The following is a 19,076-nucleotide window of genomic DNA, read 5'->3' on the forward strand; positions in this document are numbered from 1 at the left end:
TACTTTCTAAGTCCACATGAAACACTCACCAATACAGACCACACTGCATGCTATAAGACATATTTTAGCCTACGCAGCAGAAGGGAGTTCATGACGGATACTATAAACTTAGCAGACTACCCATTGCTGGGGAGGCTATGGACCCTAGAAAAGATCCTACTACTATAAATCTCATAAACTAGTGTAAATCTCCAGCTGCTTTCTAAATAGCTATCTTCATGCTCACAGATGAATGTTGCTCTCATCCCTTATCAATGAAGCTTCTTTTTGTTCTAGACAGAGTTCATTATAGAAAACAACAGCTAATCAAAATGCAGAAACAAACTGACTTTGGGCTGCCTGTCACAACCGTTATACTTAAAGCTCATACAACATCTGGAAGAGGGGGTGCAAAGATTGTAAGAGTCAGAGCACCAGGACATTGGCTATGTGATGATATCTTAAGAAAGAAAGAAGGAAGGAAGGAAAGAAGGAAAGAAAGAAAGAAAATAACCATGTTGAGGGATCTGTTAGGAAAGAGAAGATGGATCTGAGAGGAGTTAAGGGTAGAGGGTGAATGAGATCAAGGTACATTTTATGAAAACCTCTTGAAATGATGGAGTGGTTAAGAACACTGGGTGATTTCATAGAGGATTTGGATTGGGTCCCCATCACCAACATTGTGGTTTTTAAGTCTCTGTAACTCCCTCACATGTTATCCTCCTTTCTGGCCACATGGAGCATTGCATGTATGTGGTGAATAGACATACATGTGATGAAACACCAATACACACAAATAATAAAACAATACAAAAAAATTTAAAGGTACATTGTATGACTCAACAAATTAATGCAAATATTATATTGAAAAAAAGATAGAAATCACAATATGTGCTCCTAGACTTAATAAAAATGAATCCATCCATCACTAGGAAGACAAGTACATGATTCCAAACACAAGGAGAATAATAAATGCTTTTGAATAACATGCACATCAGAGGAGAAATTTCAAGATATATTAGAAAATATTTGAAGTAAATGAAAATGAAACTTCTAAAAGTTTGCAGCATGGTAAAATCTATACTTAGTTGAAGTTGTATTGCAGTGGGTGTATATATAACGAAAAGATGAAAGTCCTAAAATCAAACATCTAACCATATATCTTAGGAAAGTAGTAAAAGGGCAAATTAAATGCTAAGAAAACAGAAAGTGAGCAACTCTTTCAGATTAGGGAAGATAAGTGATATTATATACACTTAATACATATAATTTTAATTTGTATAAAATATTAGAACATAAATTATAGAAACTGAATACAAGAAATTGAAAGACAATGAAACCAAAAGATGAATCTTGGAAAAGTCAACAAGAATGTTATGTTTGTGTTGAGGCTAAGCATAAAGCAAACCAGGGGACAAATTACTAATCTAAGAAATAGAAGACTGGACAGAGCTAGAAGTCTTGTGTGCAGTAAATGGAGAAGAATGAAATACTATGAAATTATTTTTCTCCATATGAACTGAATCAATTTCTTGAAAATCACAAATTACCAAAGTTCAATGAGTCAAAATAGATCATCTGAAAAGGCCCACATATGAAAGATGTTTAAGTTATAATAAATACTTCACAACTACCTAAACAAAGAGAATCTGACACAGATGAGTTCAGTGATAAATTTTATAATACATTTCATGGTGAAATTGTACCAGTGTCTATAACCACTTCCTAAAAATAAAAATTGAAGGCATGCTTCCCAATTAATGCTATGAGGTCAGACAAAGATCTAATTATAAAAAAGAGAATAGATCAACATCTCTCATAAACATAAATTCAAAATTCCTGAAAAATGTTAGAAAATCAAGTATAATAGTATATATGAAAACTAAAAATAGTATATATATAAAACCACGTAAGTTTTTCTTGGTCATAACTAGTTCATAATTAGAAAATTAATTTGAATAAATCATCATATCAAAAGACTAAGGAAAATTATATGAACATATAATAGATTCAGATAAAATATTTGACAATACCCAATATTATTTTCTCTATTTAAATACATTTCCTCTTTTCAACTTGACAAAGAGTACTTTACAAAAGTTTTATGGCTAATGTGTATCTTTAATATTCAGAAACAGAGTTTCCTCATTAAGTCAAGGAAAAGAAGCCCAGCAACAGCATTCTCTCTCATTGCTACATTTCAGTATAATGCTGAAAAGTTTATCAATGCAACAGAAAAGGAATTTAAATAAAAGCGTGTTGATCGAGAAAGTGTTGGTAGAAGGGTTGCAACATAAAAGGTGATGTACAACATTCTGTTGCTTTCTTATAAGTTAGCATTCAACAAATATATTTGAGATTTAAAACCCCAGTACTAGTACAGAAAGCAGTACATGCCTATAATGCCTACTCTCAGGAGGCTGGTATAGGAGAAATGCTGTGAGTTTGAGGACAGTGTGGTCTACATAGGCAGTTACAGACCAGTAAAACATGTTCTACACACACACACACACACACACACACACACACACACACACACACACACACACGAGAGAGAGAGAGACAGAGAGAAAGAGAGAGAGAGAGAGAGATTAGTAATACTTACATTATTACCCCATAAATAAAATACTTGAATATGAATCTAACAAAGCAACATTTATAGATTCTATATAAAGAGAATTGTAAAATATACTGAACAAAATAAATGAAAATTTAGAGACTAAGGATTTATCTATATTTATGGATAGAAAAACTTAATATTGTCAAGATTTCAGTTTTCCCAATATTTAAGTATATATTTGATGCATTTTCGATAAAAAGTATCCTCAAATTATTTTGTAAACATCAAAATGAAAAAGCAGATGCCCCAGAGGAGCCAAGACACAGAAAGGAGTAAGACACAGTTGGAATTCTGGCACTGCCTCACGCCAAGGCTTACCACAAAGTCATAGAATACAAGGTAGGGCGGTAATGATGAAAGATTAGATGAGTATGTCATAGGGGATTTACACTATCAAGAAACAGATCCACATAAACATTGTTACTCATCCTTAACAAAGTAATAAAGACGGTATGGGAAAGACAGGCTTTTCAAAAATGGATCTAGAAAGGAATGGCGATTTGATTGTAAAAAAAAAAAAAAAACAGTCTAGACGTGGATGGATATTTTTCACAGAATTAGCTCAAAATGGGTCAATGATTGTCTTAGTTTTTGTTCAATTGCTGTGAAGGGAAACCATAACCAAGGACACTCTTAGAAGAAACTATTTAATTGGGGGCTTGCTTACAGTTTCAGAGGATTAATCCATGACCACCATAGTGGGAAGTGTGGCAGCAGGCAGGCGTGGTATTGAAACAGCAGCTGAAAGCTTTATATCTGATCCATAGGCAGTAGGCAGAGAGAGTGAAAAAGGAGGAGGGGTAAGAGAGAAAGGAGAAGAGGGCATGGAGGGAGAGGTTAAAGAAAAGGAGAGCGAGAGAGAGAGAGGGAACATGGTATGGGACTTTTGAAACCTCACAACGAGGGACACACTTTCTCCAACAGGCCACACCTACTCCAACAAGGCTGCACCTCTTACATATTCTCAAACATTTCCATTCCCTAGTGATGAGGTATTAAAATACAGGAGCCTATGGGGCCATTTTCATTCAAACTACCACACACTCCAAAGTGTAAACTGAGTGACAGAAGGAGACGGTGCATGATGATGACTGTGTAATTAACAACCAGCCTTGGCATTGGGCTCTTCTCTGCCACCACTGCTTTTTAGATAATCACATCACAGGTATGATCCTTAAGGAGAAGAGTAGATAATCTGGGATTTAGAAACATTTTCTTTTCCACTCTGAGAAAAACATTGTTAAGATAATAAAAATAGAAGAAAAAGAAAAAGTAGAAGAAATTGCTGCAAAATGCGTATGGTAAAGCATTATTATGGACTGTTATGCAGAACAGAGTTTACATAAGGTGTCAGAAGTTATGTAAAAGATAAGGCCTTCTAAACTAAAGGAAAGAGGGAGGAAAAGCGCAGATTTAAAAGGTAGAGAAATGAAGATACTTACCAAAGATGATACACAAATGACAACAACAGCAAAAATGAAGTGATGATCACTGTTACATAATCTTCAGGGAACTGAAGAATAAAAATGTGATATTCTTTTTTTTTTTTTTTTTTGGATTTTTGAGACAGGGTTTCTCTGTGTAGCCTTGGCCATCCTGGACTCACTTTGTAGACCAGGCTGGCCTCAAACTCACAGCGATCCGCCTGTCTCTGCCTCCCGAGTGCTGGGATTAAAGGCGTGTGCCACCAAAAATGTGATATTCTTGATACCTGTCAGAGTAGCCAAAATCTGGAATGCAGACATCAAATTTTGACAAGGACTTAGAGTCACAGAGATACTTTTTCCTTGTTGGTATAAATCCCAAATGATATAACCCACTTTGGAATAGAACTGTTGGCTTCTTAGATATATTTTCACTAGTGAGTTCAGTCCTGGCTGCTTTACCTAAAGAAAATCAAAGTTAGATGCCTATAGGAAAAAAAAAACCTTAACAGAGATATTTATGTTAGCTTTACTTATAATAACTAGATTTGGATAATCAGAAGATTAATAACAAGATATTATTGAGTAATAAGATGAAATAACCTGCTATGAATGGGAAAACATGAAGTTACCTTAGGTGGATATTACTAAGTGTCAGAAACCAATCTGTTATGTAGCGTGGTTTCAACCACTATCATCCCAGATAAAATAGAACTTTGAAGACAGTAAAAGATCAATTGTTGCCGAAGGTTTAGGGGAAAAGGAAGGTGGTGGGTGGAGCAGCATCTGTATGGCAGTGAAGCTCTGCACAGATAGTATAATCCTGAATAACTCATTGAGCGTATTTTTTCAATAGTGAATCCTAAAATCAACTCTGCCTCTTGATAATGATGCTTCAGTATAGGTTCATTGATCAAAACAAATGGACTTCTTCCATGGCAGATATTATGCAAGGGTGTGGAGGTCTATGGGAAGTCTCTACATCATCTTGGTTTTGCCATGAAACTAAGTGTGTCCTTGAAAAACAAACAAGGTCATTTTAATGATACAAATATATAGAAATAAATAGCTTTGCAATATGATGAGTTATTGTTTATTTTTCTACTTTTTTTTAATTAATTTATTCTTGTTACATCTCAGTGGTTATCCCATCCCTTGTATCTTCCCATTCCTCCCTCCCTCCCATTTTCCCCTTACTCCCCTCCCCTATGACTGTTCCTGAGGGGGACTTCCTGTCCCTGTATATGCTCATAGGGTATCAAGTCTCTTCTTGGTAACCTGCTGTCCTTCCTCTGAGTGCTACCAGGTCTCCCCCTCCAGGGGACAAATAAGAGTGAACTTTTTGTAATAAGTTAAAACAATAATGATTTCAAAATATTCCCCATCACCTTATTTGTAGCAAGAGTATATCCATGCATATTTAATCAGTCTTCTACATGTCTCTATTAGTAGACTCTATTTATTTCAGCAACTAATAAAGTGTTGCCTGTGAGAATCATTTTTCAGTATGCAGGTTTTTTCTTGTAAGACACACACCTGCCATCATGGAACTTACAAGATCAGAAGGAAATATAAACTAAACAACTCACACACACAATAATTAAATTTTTTAATTATTATTTTGATGAACACTTTGAAGAAACAAATGGAGTGAGTAAGAGCTCACCCAGAGAGACAGGCAAGTGTGGATTTAAAAGAATCATTTAGGGGACAATTGTAGAAACTCAAATAAGAATGACATTCACATTTAATTTTTCTTTTCAAAATGATCTCTAAGCCTGGAGGTCATGTGGGAACTCGGAAATCACAGAATTAATTATGGTTATATACTTATAATACACATACATTATATGAATAATTTTATAATTAAACTGTATTAAACATAAGGGCAAAAACCAACCAGAGAGATAAAGATTTGATAAATGCTCTAGAAATGGCCAAAACTGCATTTCTACCAGAAGAACTTATATTTTCTTCCTTAAAATTTGACTAAAAGTCTGAATTTTCACTATTTGTTATGTATTGTACATAATTTTACATCATGTACTATTTTGTGCATATTCTGTTAGTACCAAGATAAAAAGTACTTTGAATACTGTTGAAGTCTGAAGCTGCCAGTGTTTAGAGTTTCTGCTGTTCCGAGGACAGTGTGTCCTATCAACTCTGAGACAACAACCCCTTATGTGTGATGGAGCAGATCTAGTGGCTAGGAGCCCCACCCAGTCAATTGTGGTGGCAACAAATTATACGTGCCTTCTAAATGGAAATCAAAATGTCATAAATAAAACACTCTTAGTCCCAGAAAAATGTGCTATATGAAATCTGAGAGGATGGAGTTTTAGGACTTCCATACTTGATCCAGCTTCAGATTTATGAATTAGAGTCTGTGATGACAGAGTTCATTTGACCAATTGCACACTCAAAGGAACTGAGGATACTTTGAATATGCTTGTGCTCAGAACCATTAGTGGCTTTTCTGGCTCTCAGATTAAGCCCACAGTCCTTTGCAGAGCTGGATGGAGTCACTAGAAAATACAGGTCTCTGAGATATGTATAGTTCTCAACTGGCATAGCTCAACATTGTATGGATATGGGTACAGAGTAACACACACACACAGACACAGACACACAGACACACACACAGACACACACACACACACACACACACACACACACACACACACAAACACACGGAGCCCAATTTAGGGTGTTGGGGTAGAACAGGTTAACTTTTAAATACCATTTTGACCATCTCATAGTTGTATGCTTTAAATTCTTTATTTCTATATTTAAATTCTTTATTTCTATATTTTCCAAGCCTCACAGTTTTCATCTGCAAAATGATCACATCCATTTATTAGAATTAGAGATTCAGGGCAACATAACCATGTATTTGATATATAATGATGTTCAATAAACATTGAGAAATAATTTTTTAATGATGAATATTCCTAATTACTCATACTTTACCATGATTTGATTTTTCCCTCTTAATTATAGATGCTTCCTAAAATCCTGGATAAGCTTGCACCAGCTTTCACCATGAACAGTTGCAGCTTTCTGGTGGAAAAATCACGAGCCTCCACTGCCCGGGTAGTGATGTGGAGAGAGATGGGGGTCTCCAGAAGCTACACCATGGAGAGCAGCTATTGTGGCTGCAACCAGGGCCCCTATCAGGTATGTGAGGCTTCAAGGGCCTTCCTCTCTTCTCAGCAGCAGAGCATAGAAATGGAGAGCAAAACCAGACCTGTCTTTCTCCCTTGCAAGGGGCAGAAAGCTCCAAGCCGGGTCTTGCCTCCCTCTCTGCTGTGAAGAACTGACTCAATGATTATCTTTTCCTGAAGCAGCATCTCTGTTGATCCTGGAAATAAGCTGTGCATGCCTTCCAATGTAGTGCCTCAATCAGCCCTCCTCACTAGCGAGCAGCGGGGAGCCTCTCTCTGATGTGAGCTGCCAGTTGTAGCTGTTATATGCATGGAAAGCTGTTATCCAAGCTGGTCCCATTTATATCACAGAGGTATAGGTCTATAGGTATGATCAAAACATTTCTGCATTGTGTGATTTCTGTGCCAGTGTAAACCAGCAGTTGCCCACTGTCACCAGAGGACAGCAAGGTGTGTGTGTGTGTGTGTGTGTGTGTGTGTGTGTGTGTGTGTGTGTGTATGTGTGTGAGTGTGTGCACTATGAGTCCACCAGAACGAACGGGTTTTGGCCTCCTGTGCTAGTGTTGAGGGAAAGCACTCCTGTATAAATCATGTCCTTTCTACAGCTATATTAACTGCTTGAGCAGCTGGATAGCTGCTACAGCACGCTGCTGGGGCTGCTCTTCCCACTCTTCCATAGAGAAGCATAAATAAGAGATGCAGTGACACTGCCAGGGTAATAGACTCTTTTAAATTTCTTAGGCAAGTTGACAGACTACTCCTTGGTGACTTCTATCCAACCCCAAACCTACCTGAACCCCACAAGCACTAGAGCTCTTTGGGTGTAGGCTTTGAGATGCCTGGAATGGCCAGGAAACATTTGGCATCTATGAATCTGTAGAAATCTGTTAACTATCACAGGGAGTTTATGTACTGGCAGGTGATGCCTCTGCCCGTCTCTCCGCTTGGTCAAAGAGATTTTTGACACAGGGCTATTGAACCATTCATGTCTCACTAATTCTGTCTGTTAATTAACCTACACAGTTGCTTCAAAGAATTACTTTGTTACTGGATTAATGTTATTAGACTAAATTAATCCAATTTCTTCATGTTAATATATGTGCAAGTAAAAGGACTTGGGATCTTTTCATAGGCAGTAAAAGACCTCACTCTTGTACTTAACAAAACACTGGAAGCTCATCACCTCACATGCCTATATGCTTGCCGGATGAAAGGAATTATTAATGAGGGTCCTTCTCCTTATGACACATGAGTTCTGCAAATGCATGTATGATTGAAGATTATTTTATCGGGAATCTCTTCGCTCTGCTGGCAATCAAAAACCTATGGGACAAAAAAAGAAAAAAAAAGCCTGGAATATTGCGATCTTGTGGCCCTTTTAATATAGAATTTTATCTCTTTGCTATATTCTTTCTGTATGGAAAGGGACCAGTTATTCAAAGACATCCCATGCAACGTTTTGCAGATTTATTTGATTATTGACTTTCATTGACTTAGTCTCTCCCAGAACTAATTCACCCTAACATCATCTAGCCACATAAACATGAGTGCCACTCACAATGAATCAGCTGGACACCCAAAGGCCTTTCTGGCTGTTTGAAAACAAAATGTCTCACAGGTCAAGTCCTTTCTAGATCTCCGTTTTCCATGTAACATATATAATGGCTGTTAGAAGTGACAAAGGGAAAAGGATACTCAGCCAATGAGAAGGCTTTCAGGCACTGACCCAATATTTATCTGTGAAAATTTCCACGCTGCCTTTGTATGTGGTTTCTTAAAGAAGCATGGACAGAGAACTGCCTACAGAAAACCCTCACTGGTCCAGACGTGGTTTTGCTTTCACAGTCCCATGCTCTATATGAAACACCTCTATGAATGGATTGGTTTTCTCCTTCCCTTTGTTTTTCTGTCCTTACAAATGCTACAGAGTCACTGAGTAGAATTAGAGCTGGTGAGCAGGGCTGGGTGAATAATTTTACATATGGGAGACCCTACCTCATGGGAAAGAAGCCAGCCCAGAGTTGGGTGTTTGGGTGATTTTTGTTTGCGGCATATCATAAAGTCTATGAGCTATAAAGCAGTATAGAAATTTCCACCTTGGACATATTGCAAATGATTTTTTTTACATTGGGAAGCTGAGTCCCAGCTGGATCTTGAGGTTATTATTCTAAGGTCATCTTTCTAATTTTTTTCTTGTTTAGCATTACCATTTATCCAAAAGATTGAAGGTAGTTAAATACACCCACGAGGGGCATTCCTTTCTTCCTTCATAAGAATATAAATATTTTTGCAGTTTCTCTGGTTAACATGGCTTTAAAGCAGTTCCAATCATTTTTCTCCCAGCACACTAAGGACCTGATTTGTTAGTAGAGAAGTAAAATAGCATTTCTTACAGTGACATTTTTGCTGGAGCTACATTAAAGAACATTAGCTATTACATTCAGATAATTATTATTTATGGGATATTTTTCTTCTCTTTTCTAGTCTTACAGTTGGATAGTTTTAAGGAAATCTCCTGCCTGTACTTCTTTGGGATACAGTCACTGCTCTCGTTGTATAGTTATATCCGTAATTTATGTTTAACCTAGAAGTCCCACCCACTGAAAGAACTACATTCCCTGTTAGGGACTGGCCTACAGCTTTTAAGGCTTCTGAGGGGGGAGAGGCAAAAGGGGATGAAACAACCACTGGAGCTTCATGCGTTTTAGAGGTATCTAGTTGATATAAACATCTGTGTGCTTTTTATTGAATATTTGTAACCCAGGGTCACATACATCATGCGATTGTACATACAAAGGTATGTGTTTAGGATCCATGGGTTGCTGATGTCTATGGAGGTTGACGTGAGCACTATCACTAACATGCAGGCTGCTGACAGGCTTCTTAGCAACATCATGGCCTCATGGAAGAGAACATGATCTTACCCAGAGGAGGTCTTACGCTTCAGTAGAAGGTGGGTGACTGAATTGCAGTCGAGGAGTGACTAGCTGGTATTTAGTCCCTTTCTCGTGAGTTAGCTCCTTCATATTGTGGGCCCTCCATGGGTATGCTCCAACCTTTCCAGCATCTACTGAGGTAGCTCCTCCAATCCTGAATTATCCAAATCATGCTAATGCTCATAATCCATCTGTTTTTTAGGTTTTGCTCAGGAACTATAAACAAAGCCTACTCATCTATATGTGCACCAACGATAATTCCACTCAACATTAGTGTGGTGAAACAAATGCCTTGTTACTTCTTTATTTGCAATAGCATGTGTGAGATGTTACTTAGAGGGAAAATGTGTGCTCCTAAACACTTGGATCACTGAAAATTTCTACCCCCACATGGGTAACAACCTAATAGCAGCTGCACAGATGGAATCCCCTTTTAGTAGAAATCGCACCAACCATGTACTCTACCACCTCCTGAGACCACATTCAACTCAGGCAGAATTGCATGCCAAAGGAATGGATAGACCTTAGTCACAGGAGAGGGCCCAAAGACCTTCCTCCCACTTTTACCAAGGACTGCTAATGGGTCTGATCTTGGGAGGGTCTTGTGTGGTTCATCACACCTGCAGAGCACAGCAATCCACAACACTGTCTAAGTGAGTTTCTTCCTACATAAAATCCAACTGTTTACCATTATGCTAAGAACTTTGACAATCTCATGAATATTTTTAAATACTCAATGCTTAGTTTAGTATTGAGTCAGTATTAAAATGTATGATGAGTGAATAAATAAATGAATGAAGTGAGCCAAGATTTCTAAATAGTGATGAAATGATTATCCTATGTGTCCAAGTAACTAATGAAAGCAAACTCACTGTGGTCCAAATGTGATCAGAAGCCATTGTAAAAATGAAGATTTTTTTTTTTTGAGAACTGCTGCAGGATGTGCGAATGGAAAATGTGTGTGTCGAAGAGGAAAAGTCAGAGAAACCAGAGCTGAGACCTCTCAGACCTGTCACTATGTACATGATTTGAGAGCACCTAATGGATTCTTTCCCAGAAAAAGGCAATCAGGTCCAGGTGTGGAACCTCTCATGGCCACATTCTCATAACAGATGATGATGGGGCAGACAGACTTCCATTTGTTTGCAAGGTAGATGCTACAGTCCATACTCTAAGTCCCATTTTAGGCTCTGCCACTAATTTCCTCTACATGCTTATAGCTGTGTCTATGGCCATGCACTGCCCAATATGAGGGAAGCTGCCAGCTGCTTTCCTTCAAACCCTGCCTCTCTTAGGGTAGTGCATTCAGTGGCAGGGGTAGGTTAGGGACAAGGGCCTAGCCTTGTTGCCTTCTGATAGGACAACTACAAAAAGCCTGTTCAGCGCTGAATTTCTCTGTTGAATCATCTGGGGCCTCTGTTGCATTTTCAGTGAGTGCTAATTTCCCTCCTGCCCAATTCTGCTTTTTCATTCTTTACCAGTGTTACAGGGAGCACTCTTTTTTTAAATTCTTCTATGGCAGTCTCTGAGACTCCAGAAATCCTTCCTGAACAATTTTCAACAGTGTTTTAAAAACACTTAAAACAGGAAACATTAATGTTAGAATCAAATATTGAAATATTGAATATATTTGACAGGGGTGAATTTCACAAGGAAATTAAATTATCTACACATAACACCCAAGACTCCTTCATTATTACTCCACTGATTTTGGTTGTTTGGGATCTGAAGCCCTGTTTGAGGCCAAATAATTTACCTGAGTGGTAGAATTTTTTTTACAGTGCTGTGTAATGGAGGCTAGGCAGTCAGGGTCTCTGATTTTCATCTTTCTAGCATCGGGGATGTAGAGGAAGGAGGACCAGAGTTTGGTGGCTATTTTGGGCTACATAGGGAGCACAAGACCTGTATGGGTTATCCCTTATCACTAATGCTGTACAGAGTGTGTTAATGTTACTAGTGCTCAAGCATTGTATTATTTGAGCAGCATTGGTCATCAAGGCAGAACCTCAGTTGTATATACTTGAAGTCCTTATCAGATAAGAAGAGATGGAGAGACACAAAAATGGAGAAGCCATGTGAACATAACAGATTTCTGGCAATACCAGAAGTCAAGAAAAAAGCATGAGCTAGCATCTCTGATGAAACTCCCAGAAAGAAGGCAGTCCTGTTGATACCTGGATTTCAAACTTCTGGCCTCCAGAACCATAAGAGCCCTGTCTACCAAGTTTACAGTCATTTGTTATGGTAGCCACACACAATTGCATTAAGATGATGCTCAGCCTCCCTTTCTTTTCAAGTGCTGGGGATTGAACCCAGGCTCTTGCATAAGTGCTCTTCACTGAGCTGCATCCCTAGCCCTTGAATTATTTGGATAAGGGACAACCCACACAGGCCTTGTGCTCACCATGTAGCCCAGAATGCCGCAAAACTGTGATTCTCCTTCCTCCATATCCCTGATGCTGAAAAGCTAGTGATTTAGTGCATGCTAAGGTTTTTACTCAATGGGTATTGCTGTATAAGAAAACACTATAGTCACTGTTATTGTCATTGTTGTTCATATTTTGTAAATGAATACAAAGGAGAATTTTAATAACTTGAGGAATTAAAAGCTAGCTAGGTTGTACTCCTATGATGCATTGCCATCGGTTAAAGGGGTCATTGGTTTTAGGAGTAAGGGATCTGTTTTCTTTACTTGGTTGTCATTAAGTATATGTGTAACAACAAGTAAAGCATATTTCTTATTTTAAAGAAGATTGTAATTAATACTGAAAGAGGGGCATAGTTTCTGAGAAACTGTGCTTTGCAAAGGCTACTTCTGTATCCAAGGGATCCCTAATGACTTCTTTTATGGACCGTTCTCCAATCTAGGCAGCTTTCTCCTTTCCTCCCCAGCCCCTTCTAACCTTTATGGGAAGGAGAAATGGGACTAAATGAATAGCCACTTTCTACCAGCACCAAAATGAGCGTGGAAGGTCTTAAATAAAGCAGCCAACCTAATATCTTGTGATAAAGTGTTACACAGTTTGCTATGCTCATTTCTCTTCCTCATCACTTTCCTCCTGACTCACCAGAGACCTGTTGCACTCAGATAACCCTTGATATGTGCAAACTTGCTTGAAAGGAATGCTTCTGAAAAGTGTCTGAAGATGTAGAAATGGCTTTCACCAGGGCATGCATGCATGCACAAGAAGAAAGAAATGTTAGTAGAACATTGGTGCATGCCAATGGATTCCAATAACAAATTCACAAAGTAATATCATTTTGCTCTTCACTTGGGATTCCTCATCAGACACAGCATTCCATAGATAGAATAGTAGTGTAGAGGACAAAACAAACAAACCAACAAACAAACCTATTCTAACCATGACTACAATTTGGAAGTGTATTTAGATTTCTATTCTCAAGTCACTTGTACTATATCCTTCTTCTGTACCCTGAGTACATGCGTCTAGGCTTTTGATTGACAGTGGAGGTGGATTTTACTCTCACTAAGGTAAACAGACCAAAGCTAAGCACCCCCTTAAACCTTAGGGTGTGTTAAAACCTCCTCGGGATTTAAAAGGTGAAACTTTGGAACCATGAGATTGTGAGCCCAGAACTTTCTTGAGCTAAGGTATAGTTCAAGAGCTTGTTATCTCTCTTTTTCCTCCTGTATTTATTGGACTTTGACTTTTGTCTTGTTGATTTTGACAAGGTCTTGCTGTTGTAGTCCGCAATGCTCTGGAACTCACTGTGTAGTCTAGATTGACATGAAACTAACTCATAGCAATTCTCTACCTTAGTCTCTCAAGTAATGGGATGCCAGGTATTAGCCATTGTATCTCACCTTGTTCATTCAGAACCAGGATCTGCTCATGGAGAGACTGAGGCAGGATATTGAGGTTGAGAGTAGCAGGCAAGACTGTTTCCAAACTATTTTTCCCACTCCAAGTCCTTTTGAGGGCTGTGGAGAAATTCCCACAGCTTAAGCCACAGACTCTCAAATCTTTCTATTCTCACTTGGTTTTATTTATTTATTATTTTTTTTGAGTTGTATTCTGTACATTTAGATAATTAGCTTAGTTCTTTTATAAGACTTATATTTAAAAACATCCAATATCCCAGAGAAATGATGGATGATCTTCCTTGTTTCTCCTGGCTTCTGGACCAAGAGCAGATAGGGAGACTTTAAAAATCTTTTCCTATGTGATCTCACAAGGGAAAAATGCAGTTATGTAAGAGATGGGACTAGTAAGTCTGCACATTTCCTGGGAGAAGACTGAACAGTTTTAAAGTTATTCTTGAGAGAGTATGCGATCACCTGCAAGAGATTGCAAGACTCCAGGGTCTCTAGAGGGCCCTTCATTGCTCAGCTCTCTAAGTGCTTTGTTTGACTATCGAAAGAAAAACTACAGGAGTCTGTAAATCACTGGGTATTTCTGCCTCTGTATCAATTAGCAGAGGAACAATGATGCATCTCATTAAGTGTGTATTGGATTAACTTCAGCCTAAATCTTCTGTGATTACACAGGATGCTAATCTCCCAGAGCTCCTGTTCACAGGTGGTGCTTTAGCTCCCAGGACATCTATAGTACCTAACATTCCTTAGGAAAGCAAGCCCCCAGGTCCCACATGCTGAGCAAACTCTGAAGGAGCTCCCTGAGTGACTCAAAGTATGTTGGCAAGGGCCAGAATGAATCAGAGGAAGTTGGGAGCACTAAACTTCTTCGTTGGGGCAAGGCAATTGTTATACTTATTTTTGAGCTAGCACACAGTGTCGTATGTGAATATGATTTACAAGCTGAAAGTAATCCCCAGTATGAAGCATTTGGTTGCTCTAAGCTAACATTTTAATGTTATATGGGCTATTCTGTTTTCACCCATGTTCTGTAACAGCCTTCCAGTCCCTGGGGCTTAGAAAAGAGTTCAGCTTTCCAAGTGCTTGTTTTTGCCATTGGCATGTCACTTTAGTCCTTTACAGATATGAAGATGAAATCCAGATGCTAATCCATCATTTTGGGAGACGACTATTTGGACCATTTATGTTAGTACTCTTTATTTCCTTATTAACTATGATTCTATGTTTGTGGCTCCCTCATTTAGCACATCATTTTATGATTTATTTATGGGGCTGGTGATCAAACCCAGGGCCTTGCACATGATGTACAAATGCTCTCACCACTGAACAACAGCCCCAACCCCTTTGACCTCTTGCTATATGATCTCAAAGCACTTTGTGAGCAGTTTATTAGGTCACTGCAGGCTTGACATATAGTGAAATATTGCCCTCATTCTGAACCCCTTAGCTCTATACTGCCTGTCAGCCCTAGGATAGAATAGTAAAAGGAATTAAATAAAAATCAAGAGGCAGCGATGCTAATAAGGTTGCCAGCAAGGGCCTTTCCTGGGATTACTAACACCCTGGCAGTCTTGAATTTTAAATGCCTGTTGTTGAAAATGATTCCTTGTATCAAAAATAAGGAGGGAATCTGACACTTGGAATTATCCAATAAGCTTTAAATGACCTCTGGTTCTTTAAAAATAATTTGGCTTCAAACGACCAAGAAGAAGAAAGGGTGATTTATCTTTGTAAATCTTATTCTCCCTGTGTTGTCAATGTAAATGCAATAAGCCAGATACCCTTATGGATCAGACATCTAAAACCAAAGAAAGCAGACTTAAGCCAGGGTTTTATTTCACTTGTAGCACTGGGACACAGGATTTGTCCCGCCTGGGATGCTTGACTTCTGTCCCTGGTGTGTGACTGACTCCTTTGGAGTATCATCTACATACTAATGGGCCCAGAAAGTTAGGTTAGGAAGAAATGCTTTCTATCCACAGAGTAAAGGATAACATAGAGATAACCCTGGCCACAGTGGCTGCTGTACTGTGTGGAGAAGGGGAAGGTTCGAGAACGGTAGCCAATTCCTTGTCATTTTCTGCTGAGTCTTCATTCCTGAAGAGTAACTTAGAGAAATGTCTTTCTTTCTTTCTTTTTTTTTTTTTTCCAAATAAGCAGTAATTCTCTTTATAATATCTGTGCTCCTAGATTGTAAACAAGTGTGAGAATATTTTAGAATACTTTGAACTCTGATATTAGAAGACAGGCATTACTTTGCTATTCTCCCATGCTTCAAACCTACAAGTAGAACATTATGATAGGCAAATTTGGGCCCAGGGGTCCCGCTCAAACTAAGGCAAGGACAATACAGGCAGTAAACTTTAAACCCCTACCCAGATCTAGCCAATGGGCAGAACATTCTCCACAGTTGAGTGGAGAGTGGGATATGACTTTCTCACGTACTCTGGTGCCTCACATTTGACCATGTCCCCTGGAGGGGGAGACCTGGTGGCACTCAGAGGAAGAACAGCAGGTTGCCAAGAAGAGACTTGATACCCTATGAGCATATACAGGGGGAGGTAATCCCCCTCAGGTACCGTCATAGGGGAGGGGAATAATGGGAAAATGGGGGAGGGGGAGGGAAGAATGGGAGGATACAAGGGATGAGATAACCATTGAGATGTAACAAGAATAAATTAATAAAATAATTAAAAAAAGAAGAAGACAGGCATTAGATGTTTTCATATAAAATTGTAATTGCCTCATCAGTCCACATATTCTTAGTATCTACTTTATTTAAAGCCAGCTGATGACTGTGGAAATATATAGAACACTAAAGAATACTTCATGAAGGCCAGATATGTGACCACTGCATCTTCATTCTTTATTTATTCGTTCATATCTCATCGAAGGGATATTTTTTAAAACCCACACTATGTTAAGTGCCAAGAATATGACAGAGAGTAGAACTGGCAGCTTCCTGTTCCCTGGGAGCTTGTCTCCCAGCCAGAGAGGCAAATAATTAAATAAGCACCAGGGAGGAGTAGGGAAGGACCTGGGTGCTGTGAGAGAGTACAGGGAGATGAAAACTTAGGACTTCAATAAATCTTATTTTTTGTTGAGTATGAATTATCCACAAGGAGTTTTTTTTTGGTGTGTATAAAACTGGAAAAGACAACATCTGGGAAACCAGGAGATGGTCATTTACAAGTAGGACAGGATGAGGAAGTTCTTGATTTCTCTTTCATTCTCATTTCCTGTCTCATTTCACATTTCTGAATCTTACCACAGGAGTCTGAACTGGGATTTGGCATCCTGTTGTGACTGAGTGCACTGGAGTCCTCAGAATCCTCATCCCATGGCAGGCTCCAGGGAGCCCTCCTCCCTCGGGAGCACTCAGAGGGCATTGCTAGGCAGTTCATTGTTAACTCTGCCTCCCTGAGGGCAAAGACAACCAGAAAGATTAGAACAATTAGAGAGTCTTACTTAAACCAATGAAGGGAAACAAAATTAAGTATTTTCTTCCAAATGACATCCTGGCTCACTTTTTATTTTCCCGAAAACACCTTCCCTCAAACCTGTTTCCAATGACTCAGAAATGTACTACAGGACAAACAGGAGGGGGAAGTGACAATGGGAAAAAAGGAGGGAGCTAGGGCAGGGATTCTGGAAAGTGATGCAAAAAGAGCATGTTGTACTGATTAAAACCACCAAGGGGCTTTGCTCATCTACATGGATGTTTCTGGATAGCAGATGTACTGGAGGATATGAAGAACTTTCCTGTGTGGCCTACTTGCCATCACTATCTCATCAGTCAAGTAGTGTCCCCGGAGAGTTAAAACTGTGTTTTCAGTTGTGTTCGAATCTGGCTTCTGTACTGCCTCCTTGTCCAAGGCTAGAATGCTTTGACTGGTGAGAAATTAAGGATGCTAAGGCTGAGTGGCCTGGCTAGATCATAGTAGCTAACAGGAAGAATATCCCAGGCATGTGACTGGAGGGCCAGGTGAGAAACTGCCCATTCCCAACCAGAGCTGCTGATTCTGGGGGCAAAATTCACTACCAAGGACTCCAGAGCTGATGACCTTGGGAGAGTCTGAAAAGGTCCCCCAAACTATGCACTTTATAATTTCCAAGAAGTTAAATGTATGACTATTTCATTTATTAGTTATAGCACACATTTGCAACATTTAACAAAACATATGCATGGTTTTGACCCTGTGCTTACACCTGCCAAGATTTAATTTTAGTAATGTAATAAGATGTGTGTATACCCATGTCACTGCTTATTAATTGTGGAACATGAATGTAAACACACTTCTCATCAGCAGAGGGCCAGGGAAATAAAAAGGTATCAGCTTGAATAATGGGTGACACATAGAAAAAAAGGAAACTAATATTCGCTGGGCTTCTTATACTTGTGTACATTAGGTCCACGCTTCGTTGGCTGCATGTTAGATGGGTTGTTTATTCCTTTTTAATTTTTATACCTCCATCAGTATAAATGTACCTAAATCCCTCAAGTTATATCTGATATGAAATATAACCAATAGGCACCTCCACCTTTATCACAGGCCAACTGTCATCTCATGTACACCTTGTTACACGAAGCCTACTGAGTGATGATCATTAAGACAGGGAAAATTCTACTGGCCTGTCTATCTTCTGACAGCTGGCCAGTGGTTATCCACCTCAGCTTAGGCGGGTGACATTTTCACATGTTACAAATCCAGCACAAGTAGTTGTCTTGTCTCATGGCAAGACTGTGTTAAAAAACCGCAGTGAAATGCAATCCTGGGAAAAATCTCAAAAGAGAAATTTAATATGTATAAACAGAAAGCCTTGTCTTTGGTTAAAACAAAAAGGAATCATTCATCCATCATAAAAAATTATTAAAAGTATTTAAGTTTTTTCTCTTATTTTTAATGTAATATAATTTAAATGTGAACTATAATTGTTAAAATATAAATGTCATATTAGATTACACTAAAATGATCATAATGCCTAAAATGAGAAGGATGATATTTCTCCTTTTTTCCAACCCTATTTAATTATGTTTCAGTTAATAATATAACTCAATTTTTAGACACTTGTGGAAGAATTGTAGCAGAAGTAAGCAATGGCCAGAGAAAAAGA

The 19,076-nt window shown here is 38.7% G+C and overlaps 1 protein-coding gene across 1 annotated transcript in view; it reads left to right on the plus strand.

Annotated features, from left to right (window-relative positions):
- Nucleotides 1–19,076, plus strand: part of Agbl1 (AGBL carboxypeptidase 1) — a 623,278-nt gene that overhangs the window by 494,539 nt on the left and 109,663 nt on the right. The window contains exon 21 of the mRNA XM_051148740.1: nucleotides 7,024–7,200. Within this exon, the coding sequence (XP_051004697.1) occupies nucleotides 7,024–7,200 (177 nt within the window). The remainder of the gene's footprint in view (nucleotides 1–7,023; nucleotides 7,201–19,076) is intronic.

This window comes from Acomys russatus, chromosome 7 (genome assembly GCF_903995435.1).
Source record: "Acomys russatus chromosome 7, mAcoRus1.1, whole genome shotgun sequence".
NCBI lineage: Eukaryota > Metazoa > Chordata > Mammalia > Rodentia > Muridae > Acomys > Acomys russatus.